At 39.6% G+C, this 26,136-nt stretch overlaps 1 protein-coding gene across 1 annotated transcript in view; it reads left to right on the top strand.

Moving 5' to 3' along the window:
* Window positions 1-26,136, top strand: part of LYPD6 (LY6/PLAUR domain containing 6) — a 150,162-nt gene that overhangs the window by 108,036 nt on the left and 15,990 nt on the right. Inside the window, 2 exon segments of the mRNA NM_001194767.3 lie at window positions 6,311-6,499; window positions 17,726-17,824. Coding sequence (NP_001181696.1) covers window positions 6,382-6,499; window positions 17,726-17,824 — 217 coding nt within the window. The 5' untranslated portion in view covers window positions 6,311-6,381.

Here is a 26,136-nt window from a genome sequence, read left to right on the forward strand (position 1 = left end):
AGTCCAAAGTCACCGCAGATTCTGTGGAAAAGCATCAAAGTCCCAGGAAAGACTTCATATCTGAACATGTCCAGCATCACATTTGTGAGGTTTGTGGATTAAAGCCCCATCAACTACTGAGAATCTGTGAGGAAAAGATACATCCCCTCAGCAGAGCTTGTATTTCAGTAGCTGTTAGGTTAATTGTGAATGCATACCACTCATCTTTCATTTTTCAGTTCCTAGAAAATACTAATGGAGTGAGTGGTGCTCCATGATTTATTGCAGGAATGTAAACAGTCGGTGATATGAATAAACAGTCCTGCCCATCCTGTTTTTCTCATGGAAAAGAGAGGTGGAAAATACAGTCTTGTCTACTATAAAGTAGACAAGTTCTTTTACTGTGCATTGTATGCATTTTTTTAGTCCTGTGTTGGTCATGACTTTCATAAGGGAACAAAATCTATGTTTATAAAAAATAATGTGTGGGCTCTATCAAAATTAAGAACTTTTATAGATCAAAGGACTCCATCAAGAAAGTAAAAGACAACACAGAATGGGAGCATATATTTGCAAGTCATTTATCTGAAAAGGATCTAGAATCCAGAATATAGAACTCTTACAACTCAAAAATAGTCAATATTCGAGCAAAATATTGGTCAAAGGATGTGAATAGACGTCACTCCAGAGAAGATGTACAAATGGCCAATAAGCACATGAAAAGATGTTCAGCATCACTGGTTGCTTGGAAAATACAGGTCAAAACCAGCGTGAGATAGACTTCACAGCAACTAGGATGGCTATAATTTTTTTAAAAAAGAAAGGAAAGTGTCAGTGAGAATGTGGGGAAATTGGAACACATACACTGCTGATGAGAATGTAAAATGGTGCAGCTTCAGTGGAAAATTGGCAGTTCCTCCAAAAGTAAAACATAAGACCACAAGACCCGGCAGTTCCACTCCTGCATATATACCCAAGAAAAACAGAATGCATGTGTCCACACACAAACATGTATGTGAATGTTAACAGCAGCAGTATTCACAATAACCAAAAAGTGAAAATCACCCAATGTATATCATCTGATAATGGATAAACATCGCATGTTCATACAATAAAAGAAACCTCAGATTTCCGTGCCAGGTGCTTGCTTTCTGTTTCCTGATCAGAGGTCCATCCGCACTGGGCTATGGCCGTCCATTCTGGCTGCTGAAGTGTAGGGGACGGAGGGAATTCCTTGTGGAGTGAAGCTTGATCAGTGGAACTGGATCAAGCAGGAAGGAACCAGGCAGATGACTTCTCCCTTTCTCCTTCCATGGGCTACACAAAGATGCAGGCCTTCCTCTTAATCTTCTACCGTTGTGACATGATTTGAGGTGGTGAGCAGCATAGTACCCTACAAGCACATTGCCTCCCGTTTTCTAGGCTTGCATCTTCCAAATAGTGTTAGGATACCAGGGAAGGGCATGGTAAGAGAAGAGAGAACATTCTGTTTCATATTGAATCTATTATTTTAGAAGACATATGACTATTTTGAGGTTATGTTCATTGGTTTTAGGTGAAAATCTGACTTGTGCATAAAAAGTCTGTCAAACTCATTCTTTGAAAAATGTTATTAAAAGTTTTTTTCTCTATGAAATAATACTTGCTCATTAAGATGTTTTGAACATGTAAATGAATATTAAAATACTCCCTAAATCCTACATTATTTTGGTGTCTATCCTTTCAGTCCTTTTCTAATTATACATAAACCTAGAAAAGACATACTCTTTTTTTTCCAAAGAAGAAATGATTTTACAAGTAAAAGGTATTGGGAGAATTAGAATTCAAGTACTTTAAGAATTTGTAAATTCAGCATTAAACACATGAAATTCAATGTTAAAAAATTATTTGAATCCCCCAAATTTGAAAACTTGTGCTAAACAAATCAGGCCTAAAGAATTCAGCTTGCTCTTTCCCATGATGAGTAGAGGTGGATCTCTTGTAAAGAATGAAGTAGTTGCTTTAATTTCATCTACGCTGATCCACCATCCTGTGCACACACAGGATGTGGCCTTGGAAGGCGATACAAGGCAATGCGCCCCTGACCTCCATCAGCATCTTTTATACAAGTAAAAAAAATTTTTTTTTGATGTCGAGATATTGCCATACAGTCGGGAAAGCTGTGGGGGACTTGGTTTAGTTCCTGGCTGCAAAGCAGGAACTTCGTTTTCTCATGAGGCACCCTGCTTGTTATGAGTCACAGCTTCAAGCAGCAATTGTAGCCGTTTGGGATTTTTGGCCGTTTGGGTTTTTTAGCTTCTATAAGCAGAGTGCTATACTCCAGTCCCTAGTTTTATGCTGTGAGCCTGGTTTTAGTTCCCTATCTCACATGAAAACATGTAAGACTGTTCTCCACAGAGGCCAAATTCCTGCTGCCACATCCCTGCTACTGGGTCCATTTCCCTGCAGCCCTATGGCGTTTTCCCCACACCGTGTATGTACTCTGTGACTGCTCTGTAAAAATATCCATCTCCTTTTAGACCTGAGCCTTGGCTTTTTGGTATTGTCCTTTAATATATCATTAGCATTAGTGTATAATTTCATCAGAAAGGGTGTGGAAGCATGATATGTTGTGAAGACATCGTCCACCATTTCTTGTTATATTATTATCATACTTTAAGTTCTGGGATACATGGGCAGAACGTGTAGATTTGTTACGTAGGTATACATGTGCCACGGTGGTTTGTTGCACCCATCAGCCCGTCATCTATGTTAGGCACCATGGAGGTACCATGATCACTCTTAGTTCTGCACATAGATATTTGCAAACCAATTAGATGATAAATAAGTGGTATGGTGGAGGGAGGGGGGAAGCATGTTTGACAATTTAAACACACTATTAAAGGCAACAAAACAAAAATGGAAAATGCGTCATAAGATTACCTGGAAGAGTAAGTTAAAAATTGAAGTGATGCCACATAGTTTTATAAGTCGTTACTTTTTTCCAAAAAGTAACCAGAACAAAAACGCTGCTATACTTAATCCTCATCCATTTAAACTTTGCCATGAGTTTGCTTTACTGTTCACTTTACTATGAAGATAATTTTTCATATTCTTGATACTGTGAATTTTTAATGATGCCTTCAAGACATTTCTCACTCCCACTTGCTCATATTTTTGGTCATAAAAGATATAGTATACATGGCTTCAAATTAAGTCTTTTTCTATAGCATGGATCTGGATTTTTGTTTTTAGCCGATGTGATGATGTTTTTATCACTCATCTCTTATGGCAAAACAAAGGATGAGTTGACGAAGAGAAGGAGTGGAGGGCAAGAGGCCACCCCTGAGGTATTAGAATAGTCTGACATAAATGTTCCCATCCACTCCACAGAGGCTCTCGGAGCCCTCTCTGTGGCCAGGGTCTGAGGCAGGGAAAGTAAGGATAATCATGGCAAGTTCCTGTCACGAGGAGCTCATGGTCCTGTAACCTGGGAAGGAGTTTACAGTACTCTGTGTCACCTCAGATCAATTACACTCTCTTAAAATTATGAAACATTATCATCACTGGGACATGTCATGTGGGAGGAAATGTTACCTAAAAAACAAAACAACAACAACAACACAAAGCATGCAATGGGCTGAAATGTGTGCCCCCAAAATTCATATGTTGAAGCCTAACCCCTGGTACCTTGGAATGTGATTGTATTTGGAGATAGAGCCTTTAAGGAGGTAATTAAGGCTAACTGAGACCATAAAGCTGAGATTATAGTCCAGTCTGACTGGGTTCTTATGAGTAGAGGAAGTGACACCAGGACTATGCATGCAGGGCAAAGCCATCAGCAAGTCAAGAAGAGAGGCCTCAGGAGACAGCAGCCCCGCCGACACCTTGATCTTGGACTTCCTAGCTTCCAGAACTGTGAGAAATCTCTGTTGTATAAGCCCCCCAGTCTATGGTATTTTGTCATGGCAGCCTGGGCTAACTCATACACCATGTCTTTGCTATCTTAATTTTGTATTTTCCTCTCTGGTCTTTTGTCTGTGCTTTTGTTCACATTTTTGTTTATAGTTACACACATAATGTTCATGCCATTTTGATCTCTGACTCTCAATCTGAGCCCTGCTACATACAGATTGGGAGGAGATGGGGGTATTGGCCATGGTGCTGCCAGGTCTCCATGGGGTGCTGTGCAGACCTGTCCCAGAGGTGCAGCCTCACCTTACCAACCTCATCATGCTGGCAGAGAAAAGCCAGATGGATGTGGAAAGAAGCACTGTTGCATTCTTTCAAGATGAAGTGATGTTTGTCTCTGTCACTTGGCTGCTAACTTGCAAGGGAAAGATACTGGTGGATATTTGTTTTTTCATCATATTGTTCAACCAAGTGCCCAGCACAGTGCCTGGCAGTCACACTTACTAAGTGATTGAGTGGCCCATTCTCTTTCTGAATGCCAGGTTTGCTTGGGGAATTAAATTGTAAACAGAAGATGGCGTAGTGAGCGTGAAATTAGCAAGGTTGGCATTAGCAAGCTGTTACAAGTGATAAGAGAGCTCTACTCCGTTTTCTGACAATTTGCCAATTAAAAAAGAATAATCAACACATCTGGAAGTAATTTAGCATGTTATGCATTTTATGGCTTCAGCTATTTAAAAAAAATTTTAAGAAAGTTATAATACTATTAACTTAACCTGTGTCCCGTTCTGTAATTTTGAACAATTGCTTGCACCCTATAAACAGTTGGGTCTATTTCTGGGCTCCTTAGAGTGTTCTACTTTCTAAATTCATTTTTACACTTTCTATCATTGTGTTTTGATTAATTTTGCTTTGTAGTATATTCTAGATCTGATTGGGTCATACTGATTTTTTCTACTGAGTTTCTGTTTCATAATATATTTCCTTGTGTACGTATTTTTACAAATTTTGGAATTCTTTTGTTATGCATTTAAAAAATCTTGTTGAACATTTATATTAAACAAAATATCAAAATTGTTGGTTATCAGCTAGGTTAAAATAAAATGAATAACCTTGACTCCTGGCAGAGGAATAGAGATAATGGTACTTAGAAAAGTAGTAGAACATGAGGAATAAGCTTTATAGGAAACCAAGAAGATAGCAAGAGAATAGCACCTATATAAAAATTAAGACAGATCTCTGCATTCCCAGTAAGCAGAGCAATTCAGCCTTATTACAGATTGTCTTTTCCTCAATTTTGAGTGAAAAAAGGACAATCAGAATAAAGGACAGAGTAGATAATAATCACTTCGTGCTATAGCAACAACACGATCTTATCAGTCCCCCCACCCCGGCCCCCCGAGATGGAGTTTCACTCTTGTTGACCAGGCTAGAGTGCAAAGCAACAGTGCAAACTCAGCTCACTGCAACCTCCGCCTCCCAGGTTTAAGCGATTCTCCTGCCTCACCCTCCCGAGTAGCTGGGATTACAGGTGCCCACCACCACATCCAGCTTATTTTTTGTATTTTTCGTAGAGACTGGGTTTCACTTTGTTGGCCAGGCTGGTCTCGAACTCCCAACCTCAGGCGATCCACCCGCCTCGGCCTCCCAAAGTGCTGGGATTACAGGCATGAGCCACCGCGCCCATCCAATCAGTTTTTTAAATACCCCTTAAGTCAGTCTTGAGAACACAGAATTGCCTAGTGTTTAAAAATCCAGACTCCAAAGCCACATTGCCTGGGTTGGAGTCAGATCTGCTATTTATTTGCTGAACCCCAGTTTACCCAAAATGGGTTAATAATTGTGCCTACCTCATAGGGTTGCTGGGAGAATAAATGGATATACATAAAGGACTTCAGTAGTACCTGGCCAACAAATATTAGTTACATTAAGGAGATTTTGTATTACGGAGGCACTTTTTAATTTTGGAGAGACCAGCTTTCCTGTATTTGTTTGTTTTCCCAAATCTGAAAGTCTGCCCTGTACAGGTTTGCATGGCACCGTGGCCCAGTACGGCTGCACTCCCTATCTGACCTGCACCATTCTCAAGGAAATGCTTCTGAGCTTTTGCTTCTGACTTCTTTATCGTACTCTGACAGCCATCCCGTGGCCTCCTGGCAAAAAGTAGCTGGATTTCATTAAAATTCAGTCTGTCTTGATACAGTCTCTGCTGGATGTAAGAGGGGATTGCTACCAATTGAGCCTTAGCAACCTGATTAAGACTGTCTCTGGGCTGGAATGTTCTAAGTTCTCTAAAATTACTGTTGATAAAGTTTCTCTCCATGTCTACCCACTTCCTTATGCCCTGTTCCCCTCCATCCCATCTTACCAGCACGGGAGCTCAGCCAAGCCTCCTGTAGCTTTCTGCAGTTGATCACTGAGATGATTCTTCATTTTTCAGGTGCAAGTTCTCTGCTGTCGTCCTGAGTGCCCGCTCCCAGGCCCTCTGTATGAGTGACGCTTCGGTCTGCCATGGAACCTGGCCCTGCTCTGGCCTGGCTCCTGCTCCTGAGCCTGCTGGCGGATTGTCTGAAAGCTGCTCAGTCCCGAGACTTCACAGTGAAAGACATTATCTACCTCCACCCTTCAAGTAAGACTGTTCTCTTTGCTGCAGAAATATCACTTTATCTCAAATAAGAAGTGGTTCCAAAACCAGCCAGGAGAAGGCATCCTTCAGTATAGTGAAAACCTCTGGTGATTTAATTAGGGGGGCGCGGTAATTTACAAAAGATGTTTTATGCTTTACCCTCACCTTTTCACAAGAAGATTCTTGGTGGTGTTAAGGCAAATTATTGGGCTTGTTTTCTCTGTTCCCTACACAGTCACTCTGATTCTGAACACTCTTCCCCTTGTACTCATGCTGGTCCTAAGTCAGCTGTTAAAGTGAACCACCATATCCCAGAAGGAGGATTGTTTGTAAAAGATCAGTCCTTTATAGGTGAGATAATAGCTGGTCTTCCTCTCTGCATCTAATTCTCAATTTCAGCATAATTTCCTCCCACAGCTTCCAATGCCCTCTGCCTCCTTTTGGTTTCCTATATTTAAGAATTATCTAGGGAATGCATAATAACCTAGATGCCCAGATCCCTGCCCCAGAGTTTCTGATTTGCATGTATCTCAGGCTGTACCTGTGGGTTTTTGCTTTCAGCAAGAACTTCAAGTACTTCTGCTGCAGATATTCTAAGGATCACACTTTAGGAAACACAGCAGTTTTGACTTCCTCTTTCGTTCTCTATCTTTGTATGTATTGTGTCTGTTTGTATGAATCGACTTCTCTATTGCCCCTGTTGAGGTGAGAGCTGGTTGTATTGTGTGTATTCTGACCTTCAGCTTTTGCCCTAAGGTGCATGACTCTTTTGAAATGCTCTGCTCAACACATATAGTTTGAGTGTCCACTGTGTCAAGGATTGTGATAGGCTTGAAAGCATAAAGGCAAATCAAACACAGTCCTTGCTTTTGAGGATCGCATAGTCTACAAAGTGAAGGCAGCCATGTGGACTCCTTCAATCCACGTGGTTGGAATATTTAATGTCTGCATGTTCTGGGTTAGCTGAGAGGTGGTATGCAGAATGCCCTGGGGCTTGGAGTCCACCCACTAGGGTCAGCAACTAGCTTGGCTGCTTTGTGGCCTTTTGACTTAAAATAAATTCCCTGTCATTGCGAAGATTAAATTTAAAATGTGTATGAAGCACTTAGCACTGAGTGTGAGACATAGGAAATGCTCAATCAATGTTAGGAGAGTTCTTTGTGTTAATTTTGTCTTTTCTAAAGTGATAAAGTAATATAGTACATACTCTGTAGCTTTATTTTATGGAACAGAAATAATATCTGTAAATCACTAGGCCTATACTACACCAGCAATCAAATGGTTGTTTACATTGTTGCTTTTATTATCATTGGCTTAGTAAACTGGGGGTGCTGAGAATATACTGCTCCAGTGTTGTATAACTCCCATACACTTTTAATACGCAGCAAATAATTTCTTTAGATTTCTATTGTCTCTGTACCCTCTTACCAGTATAGTCTGGTGCCCACTGGTTAATCATATGGAAGACTTATATGACTGCTTGTTTCGTGGGGCTTTTTATTTTAATAATATGCATGAAGAGAAGGTGCTTTCATATTTGTTCTCTTTTCTAGATTGCATTTTGCTGTTTTCTCCAAACAGGCATGCTACTTTATTAGACTTGGTGAATCAAAAACCTAGGTTTCTGTCTCTTAGGGTTCATTGCCAGAGTTTTCAACTTCTGTGTGATTCTTTCTCAACTTCAGTGACAGACTCAGTAGTAACTGGGCTGCAGAAAAGGTCCACACGGGACCTACATGGAGGCTGTGATTGTACACACAGAGTGGGAAGGAGAATTAAGGTGATTGGATTTAACAACACACACACCACTTCTGCCTCAGTAGTGTAGTGGGTCAGTGCCCTGTGTGGTGGGCCTCTATTTGGAAAGTCAATTTCAGAAGGAGGTCTTGAAGGCTGAGTCTTGCAAGCCGAGGGAAATCACTTCTGCTCTTGAAAAATTGATGGAAAAGTTCTGCTCATATGACCAATGTTAATTAAATAAAGCCATGGCCTGATTAGAGGAAACTCGCCATATGTAAAGAATTAGTAGGGCTTCCTCTTCCCCTCACTGGCCTGAGGTGATCTGTAAAAATGGTTCACTATAAACTTGACCTGGAAAACCAAATCATGCAAATCAGGGTTCGGATCTTCATGTTCACTTTAAGAACGCCTGGGAAAGTGCCCAGGCCATCAAGTGTATGCCTGTGCAAAAAGCCACTAAGTTGTCTGAAAGATGTCATTTTACAAAACGAATGTCTACCATTCTAACATTACAATGGTGGAGTTGGTAGGTGGGCCCAGGCCAAACAGTGAGGCTGAACACAGGATCAGTGGCCTGAAAAGAGTGCTAAATTTTTGCCGCCCATGCTTAAAAACACAGAGAGTCATGCTGTACTTAAGGGTTTAGATGTAGATTTCCTGGTCATTGAGCCTATCCAGGTGAGCAAGGGATCCAAGATGCATGGCTGAACTTACTTAAAGAGCCGTACATGAGCTCCCCCTGTCACATCGCGGTGACCCTTACTGAAAAGAATCAAATTGTTCCTAAACCAGAAGAAGAGGTTGCAGAGAAGAAAAAGATATCCCGGAAGAAACTGAAGAAACAAAAACATATGGCATAGGAATAAATGCAGCATAAAACAAATACAAATAAAAGTAAAAGAAAAAAGAATTGGTGAGGTTTTCTGATATGATTTTGAGATGTGGAGAAGGACAGAAGTTGTTCCTAAGGGAGATTATAAGTAGATGATTCACCAGCAGATCAGGGTCCAAGTTCTCGTTAGAGTCTCCCTCCATAACTTATGGGAATACTGTATAAATTCTTGTTAGAGTGAAGTTACTATGAATGGCTCCTACTTGGCCAGAACTTTGTTTATTCTGTCAATTTATTTTTATTTTTTTTATTTTTTGAGACAGAGTCTCGCTCTGTCGTCCAGATTGGAGTGCGTTGGTGCGATCTCGGCTCACTGCAAGCTCCGCCTCCTGGGTTCACGCCATTCTCCTGCCTCAGCCTTCCGAGTAGCTGGGACTATAGGCAACCACAACCACACCCGGCTAATTCTTTTTTTTTTTTTTTTTGTAGTTTTAGTAGAGACGGGTTTCACCGTGTTAGCCAGGATGGTCTTGATCTCCTGACCTCATGATCCTCCCACCTCGGCCTCCCAAAGTGCTAGGATTACAGGTGTGAGCCATCACGCCCGGCCTGTTCTGTCCACTTTTAAATCAGCGTTAACTTCTAATTTCTTTGAACTATTTTAGAAGTTTGTGGTGTGTGTGTTTTCACACTTTGATTTTTTAAATGGCATGGTTCTCTATCCTTGAGCAATAGACCGTAGTAAGATGTAGTCTCTACAAATAAGCAGGTATCTGTTGAACATAGACGGTAAAAAATATATGAGAGAAGTCTGGGATTAGTTTGGTTTTGGATTATTTATGTAGTCACCTCACTTTGTAGATGAAGGCACAAACAGGGTTCTTTTGTGAGTGAGCCACATTTCATTAATGTTACAATATGTAACATGAAGCTCAGAACCTGCTGAAGGAAGAATGTAGTGATGCTGGAGGCATGAGAACACACACACATTTTCTGTACCAGACAAGCAGAAGCTATTTTCTCCTCATTCCAGTGCCCAGAACAGCCATCACTGACGATAACTGGGGAGAGATTGGAACCCAGGCTGGGAAAATTCAGCCTCCCATGACTAATCTTTTTTGCTCTCTGGTTTCCTAATCTTTGAAGTTTCTGAACATTTAAAAGAAAGAAACTTCATGGCTTTCAAATCTGAAGCAGTGTCGTCAATAATGTTCTTTTCTATAATCCTTGTGTCATTTGTTGTTGTTTTTTTCTTTGCTTGTTTTTATGTGAAAAATGAATTTCTTCCTAGCCTATGATTAAAATACCAAATCAAATAAAAACTTTCAAAACAAGAGTTAGTATTAAGAGAAATGGAGCTGCTTATTTGGTAGTCAGACATCATAAGAGATAGCAGAATTTAATATACTAAGTGGCTGCAACCTATTCTTGGCCTCTGTTTCTTTCCTTTGAATAGAAGGAAACCTTTCCTAAGAATATCCAATTTTCCTCTGGTTGCATGTTTTGAATCTTTACTTAATCATGTGCACCAAAGAGCTGTATTCCTTTGGGGGCTTGTTTGTGCCCATGTAGAGAGCCAGATAAGTTTGTTCAGACTATATTACGTAAATCTTGGAGAATAAGGGGACTTGCTGGGAAGGTACCAGATAATGTATTTTTTTCTGTTAGAAATATGTCCCTGTTAAAATTGTACTCACAATATTTTGTTGCCAAGTGGACTGAGAAAAAACATTTATTAGATTTCTAGAATTTTTATATTTGCATCCAGTTTTCAGAAACAATGGAAGTTAATTTGGTAAGAATCAAAAAATGTTTGGATGCGTTACACATCAGCGTACCTTTCAAAACAAAAGTCTGTTCTCACCACGGTTTTGGTAACTGAAGGCCTTTGTCTAGGCAAAAGTTCCAAGAGGTGGAAACAAAGACTAAATCTTTTCTGATACCGTACAAATGAATTATGGTCGGTTGAACTATGGCTGACCATGAGAGTTAATGGACAGATTATTTTACAGGAAGTAACTGGGCACTTTGGCGTTTCTTTTTTTCTTTACAATCACCTTCCCTTAAGGGACCAAGGACTTATGCCCTGAAATACAGGGTACTGAGCTTATTACCTCTGTGATCAAGAGCCAAATTAGATTCATTCACAGCTGGGGCCACAACAATTTGAAACTCCGCTTGCTCTGCAATGCTTTGAAGTAACAAAGAAGCAAATAGCACATCTCTTAGGAACCTCTTTCCGTCCTTTTTTTTTAAAAAAAAAAAAACAAACCTCTTTATCAGATGCAGTGTCAGTTAGCAAGTTACTGGAGATAGTGATAGTTGTTCATCTGTATACCTCATTTTTGGCAAAATATCTCAAGAGGGAAGAATTTAACCATTTACTTGGTATTATACCTTAATTATCCACTTAAAGCAGTATGTTTGCAGAGATTTGTCATTAATCAGGGTGTGATTATTCACTAATTGGTATTACCTGCCAAGATGTCAATAAAAGTTCCTACAAGCAAATATTAAACTCTAACCATTGAGACTGTGCACAGATAATGGAACTGTAGATTCTAAAAGAAAATTCACCCAAAATGAGATAATTTGGTTAATTGTCAGTGATACGTGCTGATAAACTCAGAGATAAATGAATTTAAGCAAAGCTTCATTTTGCTGCCATAGTATTTTAGTCCCCATTCCTGTTTAAATTTCAGTATACTTTGGGTTAATTTCAGAATCCAGGCCTGCTTATGTAAGAAATAAGTGTTTGATTTAGTATGTCACTTGTCTCACAGAAGATCATTTTGAAAAGTCTATTAAGTAATTCAAATTTGGGAGCACTACAACTTACTAGGGTTAGGGTCTCAATAAGTTTGTTCTTGGAGTAGTTGGATTGTCAGTCTTCATTCAGAATTCTTAATTTATCTCTTTGATGGGAAAGTTTCCAGGAATAACTAATTCAATATTCCATCCAAAAATTTCACTGGCTGCAGTGACAGAACAGATAAAATTTGATGCCCCAGTGAATTAATCATGCAAACTGAAGTGGTACGGGTAGCTTGCAGCCATAAACCTTGGTGAATATGATGATCATTTTTTTGAGAAATGCTGTTCTTTGACAAATGCTTTATATCTTTTTTTCCCCAAAATGTCTACTTTGATCATTCCACTTCAAATTTTACAAGCTATTTTAAAGTCCAATCTTTGAAAGTTGTTTATGTATTGAGTATTTTAAACCTGATAGGGAAAGTATTTTTTAATGTATCCAATCAGGACAATTTCCTAAAATATTTTACATGATTAGTTAAAATATCTGCAAGAGTATTGCATGACTTTGGCGTTTGAGAACCTGTTTTGTTTTTGATATTTTAATTCTTCAGACATGTACAGGAATACCTTAGAGATTATTGCAGGATCAGTTCCACACTACCACAACAAAACAACCACAATAAAGCAAGTTATGCAAATTTTTTGGTCTCCTTGTGCATATAAAAGCTACATTTACATTATACCATAGTCTATTAAGTGTGGAATAGCATTATGTCTAAAAAACAACGTGCATATCTTTTTTCCTTTTTTTTTTTTTTGAGGCAGGGTTTGGTTCTGTGGCCCAGGTTGGAGTGCAGTGGTGCAATCTCGGTTTACTGCAACCACTGCCACCTGGGCTCAAGCGAGCCTCCCACCTCAGCCTCCTGAGTAGCTGGGACCACAGGTGTTCACCACCACGCCTGGCTAATTTTTGTATTTTTAGTAGAGACAGGATTTCTCCGTGTTGCTCAGACTGGTCTCAAACTTGTGAGCTCAAGCTATCCACCTGACTCGGCCTCCCAAAGTGCTGAGATTGCATTGTTGGCCACCATGTTCCGCTAACAATGTATGTATCTTAATTTAAAAAGACTTTATTGCTAAAAATGCTAAGGATCATCTGAGCCTTTTGCTGGTAGAGTATCTTGCCTTGATATTGATGGCTGTTGAATGATCAGGGTGGTGGTTGCTGAAGGCTGGGGTAGCTGTGGCAATTTTTAAAAATAAGACAACAACGAAGTTTACCATATCAGCTTATTCTGCCCTTCACAAAAGATTTCTCAGTAGCATGTGATGCTGTTTGACAGCATTCTACTCACAGCAGAACTTCTTTCAAAATTGGAATTAATCCTATCAAAACCCTGCCACTGCTTTATCAACAGTTCTATGATGTTCTAAATCCTTTTTTGTCATTTCAACAATGTTCACAGCATCTTCACCAGGAGTAGATTCCATCTCAAGAAACTGCTTTTTTTGCTCATTCATAAGAAGCCAACTCCTCATTCATTTAACTTCTATCATAAGATTGCAGCAATTCAGTGGCTTTTTCAGGCTCCACTTCTAATTCTAGTTCTCTTGCTGTGTGCACCACATCTGCAGTTACTTTCTCTACTGAAATCAAAGTCATCTGTGATGGTTGGAATCACGTATTTCCAAACTGCTGTTAATGTTGATATTTTGACCTCCTGTGAATCACAAATGTTCTTATTGGTACCTAGATGATTAATCCTTTCTATAAGGTTTTTAAATTTACTTTGCTCAGATTCATCAGCGGAATCATGATCTGTGGCAGCTATAGGCTTACAAATATATTTCTTAAATAATAAAACTTGAAACTCAAAACGACTTCTTGATTCATCAGCTACAGAAGGGATGTTGGGTTCACAGGCATGAAAACAGCATTAATTTTCTTGTAGATCTCCGTCAGAGCGCTTGAGTGACCAGTTGTATTGCCAATGAGCAGTAGTATTTTGAAAGAAATATTTTTTTCTGAGCGGTAGATCTCAACAGTGGGCTTACAATATTCAGTGGACCATTCTGTAAATAAATGTGCTGTCATCCAGGCTTTGTTGTTCCATTTATAGGGCACAGATAGAGTAGATTTCACATAATTCTTAAAGTCTCAAGGATTTTAAGAATGATAAATTAGCATTGGCTTCATTTTAAAAGTCACCAGCTGTATTAACATCTAACAAAAGAATCAGCCTGTCCTTTGATGCCAGGCATTGAGTTTTCCTCTCTAGCTATGAAAGTCCTAAGTGTCTTCTTCCAATATAAGGCTGTTTTGTCTACACTGAAAATCTTCTCAGTGCCATCATCTTCAGTGATCTTAAGTAGATTTTCTGGATAACTTGCTGCAACTTCTTCATTAGCACTTTCCATGTTACCTTATGATTTTATGTTATGGAAATAGATTTTTTCCTTAAACTATATGAACCATTCTCTGCTAGCTGCAGACTTTTCTTCTGCACCTTCTTCATGTCTCTGAGCCTTTATAGAACTAATGACAGTTAGGACCTTGCCTTGGATTAGGCCTTGGTTTAAGGGAATGCTGTGGCTGGTATGATCTTCTATCCAGACCACTCAAACTTTCTCTGTATCAGCAAAAAGCCTGTTCTATATTCTTAACATTCATGTATTCATTAAAGTAGCATTTTAAACTTCCTTCAAGAACCTTTCCTTTACATTTACAGCTTGGCTAACTGGTACAAGAGGCCTAGCTTTCAGCCTATCTCAGCTTTCAACATGCCTTCCTCACCAATCTTAATCATATTTAGGTTTTGATTTAAAGTGAAAATTGTATTACTCTTCCTTTCACCAGAACACTTAGAGGCATTTGTAGGGTTACTAACTGGCCTAATTTCAGTATTGTTGTATCTCAGGAAATATGGAGGTCTGGGGCAGGGAAAGAGGGAGAGAGGGAGATGGAAGAATAGCAGGTTGATGGAGCAGTCAAAACATACACATTTATTCAGTTCACCATTTTATGTGGGTGCAGTTTGTGGTGCCCCCAAACAATTATAATAGTATGTCAGAGATTACTGATCACAAGTCACCATACAGATACAAAAGTAATGAAAAAGTTTGGCGTATTTCAAGCATTCCCGAAATGTGACACAGACATGAAGTGAGCACATGCAATTGGAAAATGACACCGATAGACTTGCTTAATGCGGGTTGCCATGAAACTTCAATTTGTAAAAATACAGTATCTGCAAAGTGTGCTAAAATGGATTGTGATACAACAAGGTATACCTGTCCTTAGCTAAACAGAACCTTTCAATTCAAGTGTAACCCATTTTTCTATAGGTGGGTAATGTGAAGATATAAAAAGTATTTGTTTATAGTTTACAAAATACTTCTCTTTATCACAATTATATGACATTTTCCCCCTATTAAAATTTCCTCATGAAAATGGAGTGGTTGGATGGCTGTGTCTGAGCTGCTTTCCATCATTTTGTAAAATCATCTATGCACTTTTTCTGTCATTCTGTTTACGAATTTGAGTTACTATGTGAGAGACTTAGAGCATGCAAATGGGCCCATAAAAAGTTCTGATTACTTGTCTTTTTTAGACTGCTTATGACTTTTGATTATGATACATTATTTGATATTGTCACAGTCAGGTCTGTGAAGTAATGCAAGCATGTGCATAGATGGGCAGCTATTCTTGGCAAGGTGAAAATCAAAGTGATATCTGGTCCATCGTTCTGGCCTTAAGCTGCTGCCTTCTCCTTCATTTATTTTTGATAACATATCTAATTGGTTCCATGTGGGCAGAGCAATTTACCCTGAGATGATTATTTCCGCCAGTGGGATATGCAGGCTCAGCCATCTGCGAGGGAGAACAGTTGGCTCCTGCAGATGAAGTGTTTGAGTGTTTGCAGCTTTCAAATAGGCCAGGTAATTTTACAAATTAAACAACACAAGTTTTGTTTATGAAAGGCAAAACTCTAAGTAGTGAAGCAAGCAAATGATTAGAGCTAAGAAGCAATTAAATGCACATCAGTGGTAAGGACAAAGAACAGCTGGGCCTGACATTCTTCGGTGATCCTCATCTTTTTGTGGAGGAAAGGTCCTGTGTGCCCCTGATAATCTCCAGAACTCGAATCTCATGTGACCCCTCCCCACCTGAGCTTATAGGTAAAGAATAAAAGCCCTTGGAGGATGGTTCCTTCTGAAGGCAGGAAGAAGAAACTCACCAGTGGGAGTGGTGGGAAGAGTTAAGTGGGGTTTCCTGGAATGGCCTAGTCCTCAGGCTAGACCTGGTAGCCTCTGGTGCCTCATCCCCACGTCCCCTCAGCATCCGGCTTCTATGGACATGGGTCCAAAACACACCTGAAGAGGGTCACCTCTGCCTGGGCAGCATATATTTGAGCAATGAAGACTCTTCTCTTAGCTAAGGCTCACCATCTCCAGGGATTCATAACGACATCAGGTCTGACCAGATAAAAATTTTACAGTGTGCCAGAGAAATTGCCACTTTTGTAGATTGAAATGCTCAAACATCAGGAAATTTCGTGATGATTCAACCCAATATTTTTATTTGCATGTTGACATCTGTGTATAAGTTGACATGAGTAAGTTATTAGAAATCCAGAGAATGCCTTTTTAATTAAAATTTTTATTGAGATAATTTTACAGTCATATGCAATTTTAGGACATAGTACAGTGATGCTGAGTGTGGTAGTTCATGCCTGTAACGCCAGCAGTTTGGGAGGCCGAGGCTGGAAAATCCCTTGAGGCCAGGAGTTCAAGAAATAATACAGTGAGATCCCATGTACTCCTTATACAGTTTGTCCCAGTGGTGACATTTTGAAAAACTGTAGCATAGGCCGGGTGTGGTGATTCATACCTGTAATCCTAGCACTTTTGGAGGCCGAGGCGGGTGGATCACCTGAAGTCAGGAGTTCAAGACCAGCCTGGCCAACATGGTAAAACTCCGTCTCTACTAAAAATACAAAATTAGCCAGGTATGGTGGCACATGCCTGTAATCCCAGCTACTTGGGAGGCTGAGGCAGGAGAATTGCTTGAACCCGGGAGATGGAGGTTGCCATGAGCTGAGATTATGCCACTGCACTCCAGCCTGGGCAACAAGAGTGAAACCCAAAAGAAAAAAAACAAAAAACAAAAAACTATAGCATAATATCACAACCAATATATTAATATCAATATAGTCAATCTACCAATGTCATTCTGATTTCCCCGATTTTACTCTGTGTGTGTATGTTTAGTTCTACCTAATTTTATCATGTGTAGGTTTGTGTATCCTCCACCACAGTCGAGACACTGAAGACTTTCAGTAGCACAAGGGTTCCTCCTGCTGGCCTCAAACCCACCTCTCTCCCCACCTGTCCACACCTACTCCCATCTCTGCCATCCCTAACCCCTGACAACCACTAATCATTTCAAAAATGTCATATAAATGGAATCATGAAATATATAACCTTTTGGGATGGGCTTTATTCACTCCAAATAATTTCCTGGAAACTCACCCAAGTTGTTGAAAGTAGTAACAGTTCATTTGTTTTTATTGCTGACTAATGTTCCATAGTATGGATGTCCAACAGTTTGTTTAGCCATTCACCCACTGAAGAACATCGAGGATATTTCCAGTTTTGGGCTATGACAAATAAAGTTGCTGTTGACATTTGTGTACAGATTTTTGCATGAATACAAATGTTCATTTCTCAGGGATAAATGCCCAAGAGTAAAGTTGCTGGGTCATATGGTAGTTGAATGTTTAAGAAACTGCTAAGTTGTCTTGAGAATCCTTTCTTTAAAATGAAGAAAACATCAAACTTCACAGGATTCTGTGCCTTGTCTAAAAATTAATCTTTTCTCTTAATCCTTTTTTTTTTAGCCACACCATATCCTGGTGGATTTAAATGTTTCACCTGTGAAAAGGCAGCAGACAATTATGAGTGCAACCGATGGGCTCCAGACATCTACTGCCCTCGAGGTAAACTCTCAGTAGACTGATTGGGATCCCCTGGGCTGTCTGTGAGTGAACAGCCCTTTTGATTTTGGTGCATGTATAAAGAGAGGCATGCTTGCAATCTCAGCTGCTCCTCTTTTCTAACGCTATTAGATCTTTTGTACCACACCAGTAACATATCAGAGATTCTCAGAGACATAAACTGAGCCATAGGATTGTTTCCTTTCTCATGAAGTATTTTTGGTACTCCACAGGAGGTGATACCTTCCCCTGTACCCCCAGGTCCAGTGAAATGTAGGACAAGACAACAGCAAGTCTGTCTGCCACTCTTTGAGGCATTAGTCAGTGCATAGTAACCTCTTTGATGTAATGTATGAATTGATGTTCATGTAAAGATTCCATTGATTACATATCTTGCCAGAGACTTTCACGCAGTCTCTAAAATTTAGAATTCTAAATGTCATCATTGCACAAATAAAATCCCTTGAGATTTTTAAACTATTAAGTTTTTTTTTGAAGGATGAGATGAACACTGAACTGAAGCATGGAATTTTGACCCAAAGGCCCGTTTCAAAATAAAGAAATACCCATTATATTCATGTCTCTTTTATCCTATAAAAAATAGATGGTTATATTTGGCTACAGAGTCACTGTTAACTGGCTATTTTACTTTGGAGGAAAGTCTATTTATTTGGTGGGGGTAGAGATAATGAGGACAGGGAATTTTACTGACAAATGTTTGAGTGAGTAGTTAGATGGGTTTCACTGCTGATCTAATTCAGTTGTTAAAATGGCTTGGACACAACACCACCAAATCCATTATTTTTCAACATAACACGGGAACTATACAAGAGTTCTCATATTCAGCCCAGTGAGTGGTATTCTGCTTCTCATGGAGGATTGGAAATTGGGAGAGCATGGAAACCAAAATTAAAGGAAACGTCAACTATCCAAGCTAGTACTCTTTAACCCAGGAACCTCCACCTAGGGTGTGCAGTAGAAGCGCCTGTGAAACTTTTCAAAGAAATCACTGAAAGCTTTGCCCTGCCTAGACCAGTGGTTTTCAAGCTTCAGCAGCAGCATCATTTTCCAGAGGGCTTATTAAAACATAGATTTCTGCTCCCACACCCTTCTACACCTACATTTTTGATTCAGTAGGTCTGAGATAGGGCCTGAGAATTTGTATTTCTAAAGGGTTGTCAGGTGATGAGTTAAGAATCACAGCTGTACACAAATTGAACCAGCATTTCGGAGATTAGGGCCCTGCATTGGTACTTTAAATATTGCAGTTGATTCTAATGAAAAGTCAGGGGCAAGAACCACAGGGAGCTCCTGTACATAAGAGAAATGTAGTGTTGTCATTTCTAGACTCTTCTTGTTTACTTTTAGGTAGAGATGATAATGGGGTCTACAGGACAGAAAAAAACATGGAAGCACTAAAGATTGGCTTAACTGAAAACTGGATATCCAGCCATCTGAGTAATCAAAAATAAGTTTTATTGTCGCCTATAGTCACTATTCATTTCCAAATGGGCCAGTATTTTCTAACATTACCTACTGTGGAATGACCATTGCTAATAGATCTGGTTAAACCACTGCTTCTCAAACTTGGCTGTCTATTGAAATTACCTGGTAAACTTTCGAAAACTCTAACACCTAGATTTATTCCCAGCGATTCATATTAAATGATCCAGCTAGGCATAAGGATTTTTAAAAGCCCTCCAGATGGTTCTAATATGCAACTAAATTTCAGAACCATTATGAACAATGACTTTAGGCAAAACCAAGATGATTTGCTTTGTATATATAGTCGTCTTTGGGCTGGCTCCTGTGGCGATAAAGCTAGCTGACTTGGTTTTGAAGCTGGTACCTGTTGGTTAGAGCTAGTGTATGGGAAGTGTGTTTTAGTTCACTTGTGATGCTATCACAAAATGCCTCAGACTGAGTAATATATAAACAATAGAAGTTTATTTCTCACAGTTCTTGAGGCTGGGAAGTCCCAGGTCAAGGTGCTGGCAGGTTCTAGAAGGGCATCATCTCTCTGCTTTCAAGGTGACACCTTGTTGCTGCATCCTCTGGAGGGGAGGAACACTGTGCCCTCACATGACAGAAGACAAAAGCGGGGGAAGGGAACAGACCCACTCCCTCAAGCTCTTTTATAAGGGCCCTAATCCCATTCATGAGGGCTCCATGCTCATGACTTAATCACTCCTTAAACGCCCCGCCTCTTAATATCCTCATATTGGTGATTAAGTTGCATATGAACTTTGGGGGGCACATTCAGACCATAGCAAAATGTGACTGTGCTGCTTCTGGTACTGACTGAGCTTTGAGGTAACCTTAGTGGAGATAATGCAGAGGAAAAAGGAATGTGAACTGGTATTCTGTGTAGGCTCTGGGCCACGTTTGATGGTATACAAGTATATCCCTGTCAAAAAGAAAAAACAAGGGACCAGAAACACTGCTTGAATGCCTCTCAGAGAAAAGAGGAAGTTCCATCTTGATGCTTTCTTTTGAGGTCATAATCTATCCTTTCAAAGTCCAGATACCTAAAGGTATTGCAGAGTGGTCTCTACACAATTTATCCTTTTCTCTTTTTTCTCCTCTACTTTTATCTTTTTGTCCTTTAATTTGAAGGGATAAATAGAAAGTCATGCACTGAGGTTCAAAATACCAAACAACCATGCTAGGCCCCTTGGGGAATTACAAATTGAAAGATAGGAATCTGGTTTCTTCTTTCAGGGATCAGGCAGTTTAGTTGGGCCGATAGGATCTGAACATATCAGATGTCAGAATTAGCAGGACAAAGGTAAGTGCCAAGTGGAACCTGGCATTAAGCGCTGTGGGAGTTTACAGGAAGAAGAGCTACTGGGGACTGAGGTGGCCAGCGAAAGCGTCACGTGCTGGGAAGATTGCAGTAGCTCAACAACTTGGAACTGGAGGTCCAGCATTGAAGAGAACATGTCTTCCAGGAGCTCACTCAGAGCAAAGGTGTAGAGACAAGACTCCCCAGGTGTGCTCAGTGGATGGGGAGAGACCTGACCTGGGAGTAGCAACTAGTTTGTATGAGAGGATTATGGACCCAAAATAGTGGAGCCAGGTGATTTTTGTAGGGCCTTGAGCATCAGGTAAGGAGTGGGAACTTAAAGCTGTAACCTGAGAAGGGGTGAGGCCACACTCAACTTCCTGTTAGGCCAGCCCTATTTCCCATGAGTCTTCTGCTCTTTCCTCCAGGTTTTCTTCAGATTTTTCTAACAATGGAAAAATGCCATTTTATTAATAAATTAAAATAGAAAATGTATTTCACTACTAGCTAACTCTAGATTTTTCTGCTTGTTAGTAGTCTGAAGCAGCTCTAGGACTACCAATGGGCTTAGGAAGGGCAACTGAGATATGGAAATTCTAAGACATTCCTGGTTTTTTGGTTTGTTTTGTGACATAGTTAACTAGGTTTAAATTATCACCTGATGTGAAAATAATTTGTTGAAAGTGAAAAAATCATCTCACCTAAGTATTCAATCTTATATACACAGAATAAGTGCACACCCCAAATTGCTTAGGGGATTCACTGAATGTCATGCATTTTCTAAAGCTGACCTCAGTCACATGCATGTGCATAGAGACATAGTGTATCTTAGCAATTGACATTCAGGGATTCAGACTTGTTTTGAGTTATTGTTTGGCCAAGTAAGTGTCAGGAAAGCTTCCTCCTGACTGGAATCACTCTTTTGGCAGTGGCGGCATCAGTTGGACACACCTGTAGCTAACTCAGGTTCCCTGTCCCTCTTCTTTTCAGAAGGTGTGTGATGTAAGTGCGTTCTCCTCCATTACATTATTTGTGCCTCTGGTGCTTCCAGATTCATAGTACCATACCTCCTTCCCAGAAACGGGAACTTAAGATTCTCTCAATAACTGACTCTGGTTGCTTTACTTGCTTGGCTTCCATTTCATCTTTGGTCTCTGAGCACTTCCTTTGCAACAACTTTAATTTCATCAGCTACTCATAAATCTGTCCAATTTTTCTTGACTTTGTGAGCCAGAATGGAAAAGGATCTTGAAATCATATTATGTGAGGGGCCAGGTGAAGGAACTGATGATCTAAAACAAGAGTGTTATGTGGTTGGATCTATGTTTGCCCATGACTTTTCTCTGTGCTGTAAGATGAATAGGTCCTAGAGAGAGGGACTGTATAAATGGTTATTAAAAGTCTGTGGAATTAAATGTGAAGTCAAAGACATTACAGTTTTTAAAAAGGCCTGTTTTGTGGAGTATACCTAAGCCAAAGACATTATGTTCCTTCTTAATTATGGAGTACAGATGCCTCCCTCTAAGGCAAAATCTCCATTTGAAAGTATTGCTGATATATAATCAGGAAAAGGAAATTTTTGAGTTAGAGGACACATACTCTTTTGGCTCCAGCTTCTATGCTGTTCACTGTTTTTCTGTAAAAGTAAAGAAAAAGCTGGACATATCCCTTGATAGTTTTTTCCAGATCAGTTGCCTGATGGTTCTTGCTACAAGCAAGAAATGTAAATGTGATCCTCAGCTCAACTGAGGACAAGACCATGGGTTACAAATTTTCAGGAACGATTTCTTTATTATTGACTTTTTTCAGACATAGCCCAGGCTGAAACAGACAACCTTTGTGTTTCACTTAACCTAAGGGTGGAATTTTCTTCCTTTTAGGCAATTTTACCGTTAGAATATAGCCCTCCAATTTTTTTTCATTTATACAGGAGTCTCTGTTCTCTCTCTGAATCCCATGGGGACCCAGCGCCTTGCAATTTATTATAGCTTATCTTTTAACATTGTTCTTTCCCTAGGAGAGAGAAATCAGTAACTTATCCAGTGTTGGCCCTTGACACTTTCCTTTTGGGAGAATTCATTTGTACATTTACAAAAAGTGTTGGTTACATTTTATCCAACACTTCTGGCTGCTTTGTAATAAGATGTTTTCAGATGATGTCTCTTATCATATTATTGTCATATTGCTCAGTGAAAGTCTTAGACTTCCTCCTTTTTAAAAGTAATTTTAAAGTAAAGTTGAACATACATACTGCAAAGTGAAGAGATCATAAGTGCACAATTTGTGAATTTTTGCAAAGTGAACATGCCGTGTTTCCACCCATAGCAATAGAACCCCAGAGGCTGCTGCGGTGCCCCAGTCATTATACTCCATCCCCAAAGGTAACAATGTTGAGACTACTATCACTGAGCATCATATAAGTGGAGTGGTATAGAATATACTCCTTGCTTTCAGACATTATGTATGTGAAATTCCTCTATGATTTTTGAGCAGCACAGTCATGTTTTCTCAGGGATGTGTAGTAGATCATTATATGAATATACTAAAATTCATCTGTTCCACTATTGAAGGACATTTGGATTGTTTCCAGTTTCTTAATACTATGAACATTCTTCTGTATCTCTTTCGGTACATGTTCATACGCGTTTCTGCTGGGTCTTTCCCAGAAGTGGGATTGCTAGGCATGGGGTATGTAAGCCTTGCCTTTACTAGATACTGCCTGACCGTTTGCAAAATGACGGTACCACTTATAATCTCACCAGCAGTGCATGCAGGTACTAGTTGCTGCACAATCTTGCCAACACCTAGTATTGACAGAAACAATAGAAGGTAGAAGTTAACCAGATGACATTTTTAAAGTGATGAAAGTAAATAACTGCCATCCTGGAATTCTATGTGGAGACTATCAGTCTCGCTTCTCTGAACCTCCTTTCTCCTGCGGCTGCCCCGCTAGCTCTGATCTCCTGTTTGTGCTCCCAGTCCCCTAGAGACTGATGAAGGTGCTGCCCTACTTCTCTGTCCCTTAGCAGAGCTTTCTGCTTGGTTTCTCAGCCTCTCCACCTGTGCAGTTTTTCAATCAGCAAAAGCCTTGAGGGGAGAACAGGTATAGAATGTCAGGCACCACTCAGGGGGCTTGTCTTTTCTCTGGTACCTTGCTCTTTAAATCCAGTCCACAACGGCAGTCCCGTGCTTTCACACAGATTTTTGTTGTTTACATTTTAATTGGCTTTTTAAATTTTGTTCTCTTTCTTGGTAAGACAATGTAAGCCAGTCCATTTCAGCTGGCTTTGTAATTCTCGGAATTAGTCTTAGAACTTTTCCAGCAAGTTTTTACCCTTAAGTTCTATCAGCCTATACAAGACATTTTTCATACACTGAGAGCATCTAACCTTCTCCAATTCACAATGTTTTGTCCAAATATTTTTTACAAATCCAGTTGCCTCAACTGGGACGCTTCCATTTGATGGCCTGCCTCATCACTTTTATTCTAACCATTGTTCACCATGAAGTCCTGTCTATCCTCACTACCTTTGCATACCTTCCCAACTGCCTTTTTGGAGTTGGCCTTGGTAATAAGTACATTGCCTCTTGAATTTCAGTGATTAGTTTTAAAAGAAGTTCCTCAAGTGAGAAGTTCATTAAGAAATGTGGAGGAATGTTTTTTTAAAAAAGATAGGGAAGTCTCCATTTGGCAGCTTCCTCAAGAGGTGCTGACTTCAGGGTAGAGGAGACCAACCAGCTATGATTTAGTCAGGTTGATGAGCATTTATTTGTTTTTAATTTCTGCCTTGAGGAATTTTTTACTTGGGACAAGAGGAGAAAACACATCTTTTTAAAAGATCTATGGAGAGTAATTGATAAGAGCAGAAAAGCCAAAAGAACAATCTGGTGCCTGAAAGCAGAGACTGTAGTAATTCCTAATTAGGGTAAGTTTTAAATAATTCAGTTTATCTGCAACTCAATTTGTAGTTCATCCTTTTCTTGAGTCTCTTTTCTTTCATCTTGGGCTCTTTTTTTCTTTTGCTTTCAATTTTACTGAACTTTGAAGTATTTTATATATATATATATATATATATATATATATAGAATAGTAAATAGTGTGATGGACTTTCACGAATTGAACACTCCATGTAAGCAGCACCCTGATTAAGAAATTGCCCTGCATCTTAGAAGCTCCCTGCATGTCTGTTTCCAGTCACTTTTCCTACCACCAAGCATCTCAGTTATGGACCGACTTGTGTCCTCCCCACTTTTCCCCCTACCTGCTCTCAAATTCGTATGTTGAAGTCCTAACCTCTATTACCTCAGAATGAGACTGTATTTGGAAATAGGGTCTTTAAATAGGTAACTAAGTGAGGTCATTCAGGTGAGCCCTGATCCAGTCTGACAAGCATCCTTGTAAGAAGAGATGGGAACAAAGACAGGAACCGAGGGAAGCTGTTGTGGAGACACAAGGAAAAGACTGCCCAAAAAGAGAGGACTCAGAAGAACCAGCCTTGGCCAACACCTTGATTTTCAATTACTAGCCTCCAGGACTGAGAAAACCTTTGTTTAAGCAATCATTCAGTGTTTTTTTTTTTTTTTATGGTAACCCTGGAAACTAATATAGTTACCCTCCTAATTTCCAGTAGTGTAGGTTAATTTTGCCTCTTACTGGGTTCTTTGTAGAGGTGGAATCATACAGTACAATTCTTTCGTGTTCGACTTCTTTCACTCAATATTATGTGAGATTCATCCATTTCTTTAGATTTAGTTGGAATCCATTCATTCTCATTGTTATGTGAACAGATGCCATCATTTATTCATTCTGTCACTAATTGACATTTTTTACACTATGTTTGTATGAATAGTTCTTCTATACACATTCTAGGACTTACCATTCCTGTTGGATGTATATTGAGGAGTAGAATTTTAGCTTCATAGAATATGCATAGGTTTACTTTTGGTAGTCCTGGCAAATAATTTTGAGAGGTGGTGATAGTATGTGAAAATTGCACTACTGGTAGAAGTGTAGTATTATTTCTCTTTTAAATTTGACGAGACTATTCAAAACACAGCAATAGGAGATATGTTATAGACATCATAGAACTAAATTAAAATGTTTTAATTTGGTTCACATTTGAATGGAAGAGCTCAGCTAGATATATTCTTCGTACCCATCCATCTCTGCTGGTAATACAGAGTTTATTAGAGATTAAATGCCTGCTATTGTGTGCAAGGCCCTGTGTTATATGTTGGAGGGAATGCAGACACCAACAAGAATGGGCCTGATTCTCAAGATTATAATGTACAACACAACAGTAGATCTCAACCAGGAGCAATTCCCTCTTCCCTGCCCAAAGTATATTTGTCAATGTCTGGAGACATTCTTAGTTGTTATTGTCGGCATGACATTGGCATCTAGTGAGAAGAGGCTGTTGGATGCTGTTAAATGTCATACAATTCACCGAGCAGTGTGCCCAAAACAAAATTAGCCCAAAATATCAAAAGCTGAAAACTTCCATTTCTGGAAAGATGGAGCAGATGTACT

This window comes from Macaca mulatta, chromosome 12 (assembly GCF_049350105.2).
Source record: "Macaca mulatta isolate MMU2019108-1 chromosome 12, T2T-MMU8v2.0, whole genome shotgun sequence".
In the NCBI taxonomy this organism is placed as follows: domain Eukaryota; kingdom Metazoa; phylum Chordata; class Mammalia; order Primates; family Cercopithecidae; genus Macaca; species Macaca mulatta.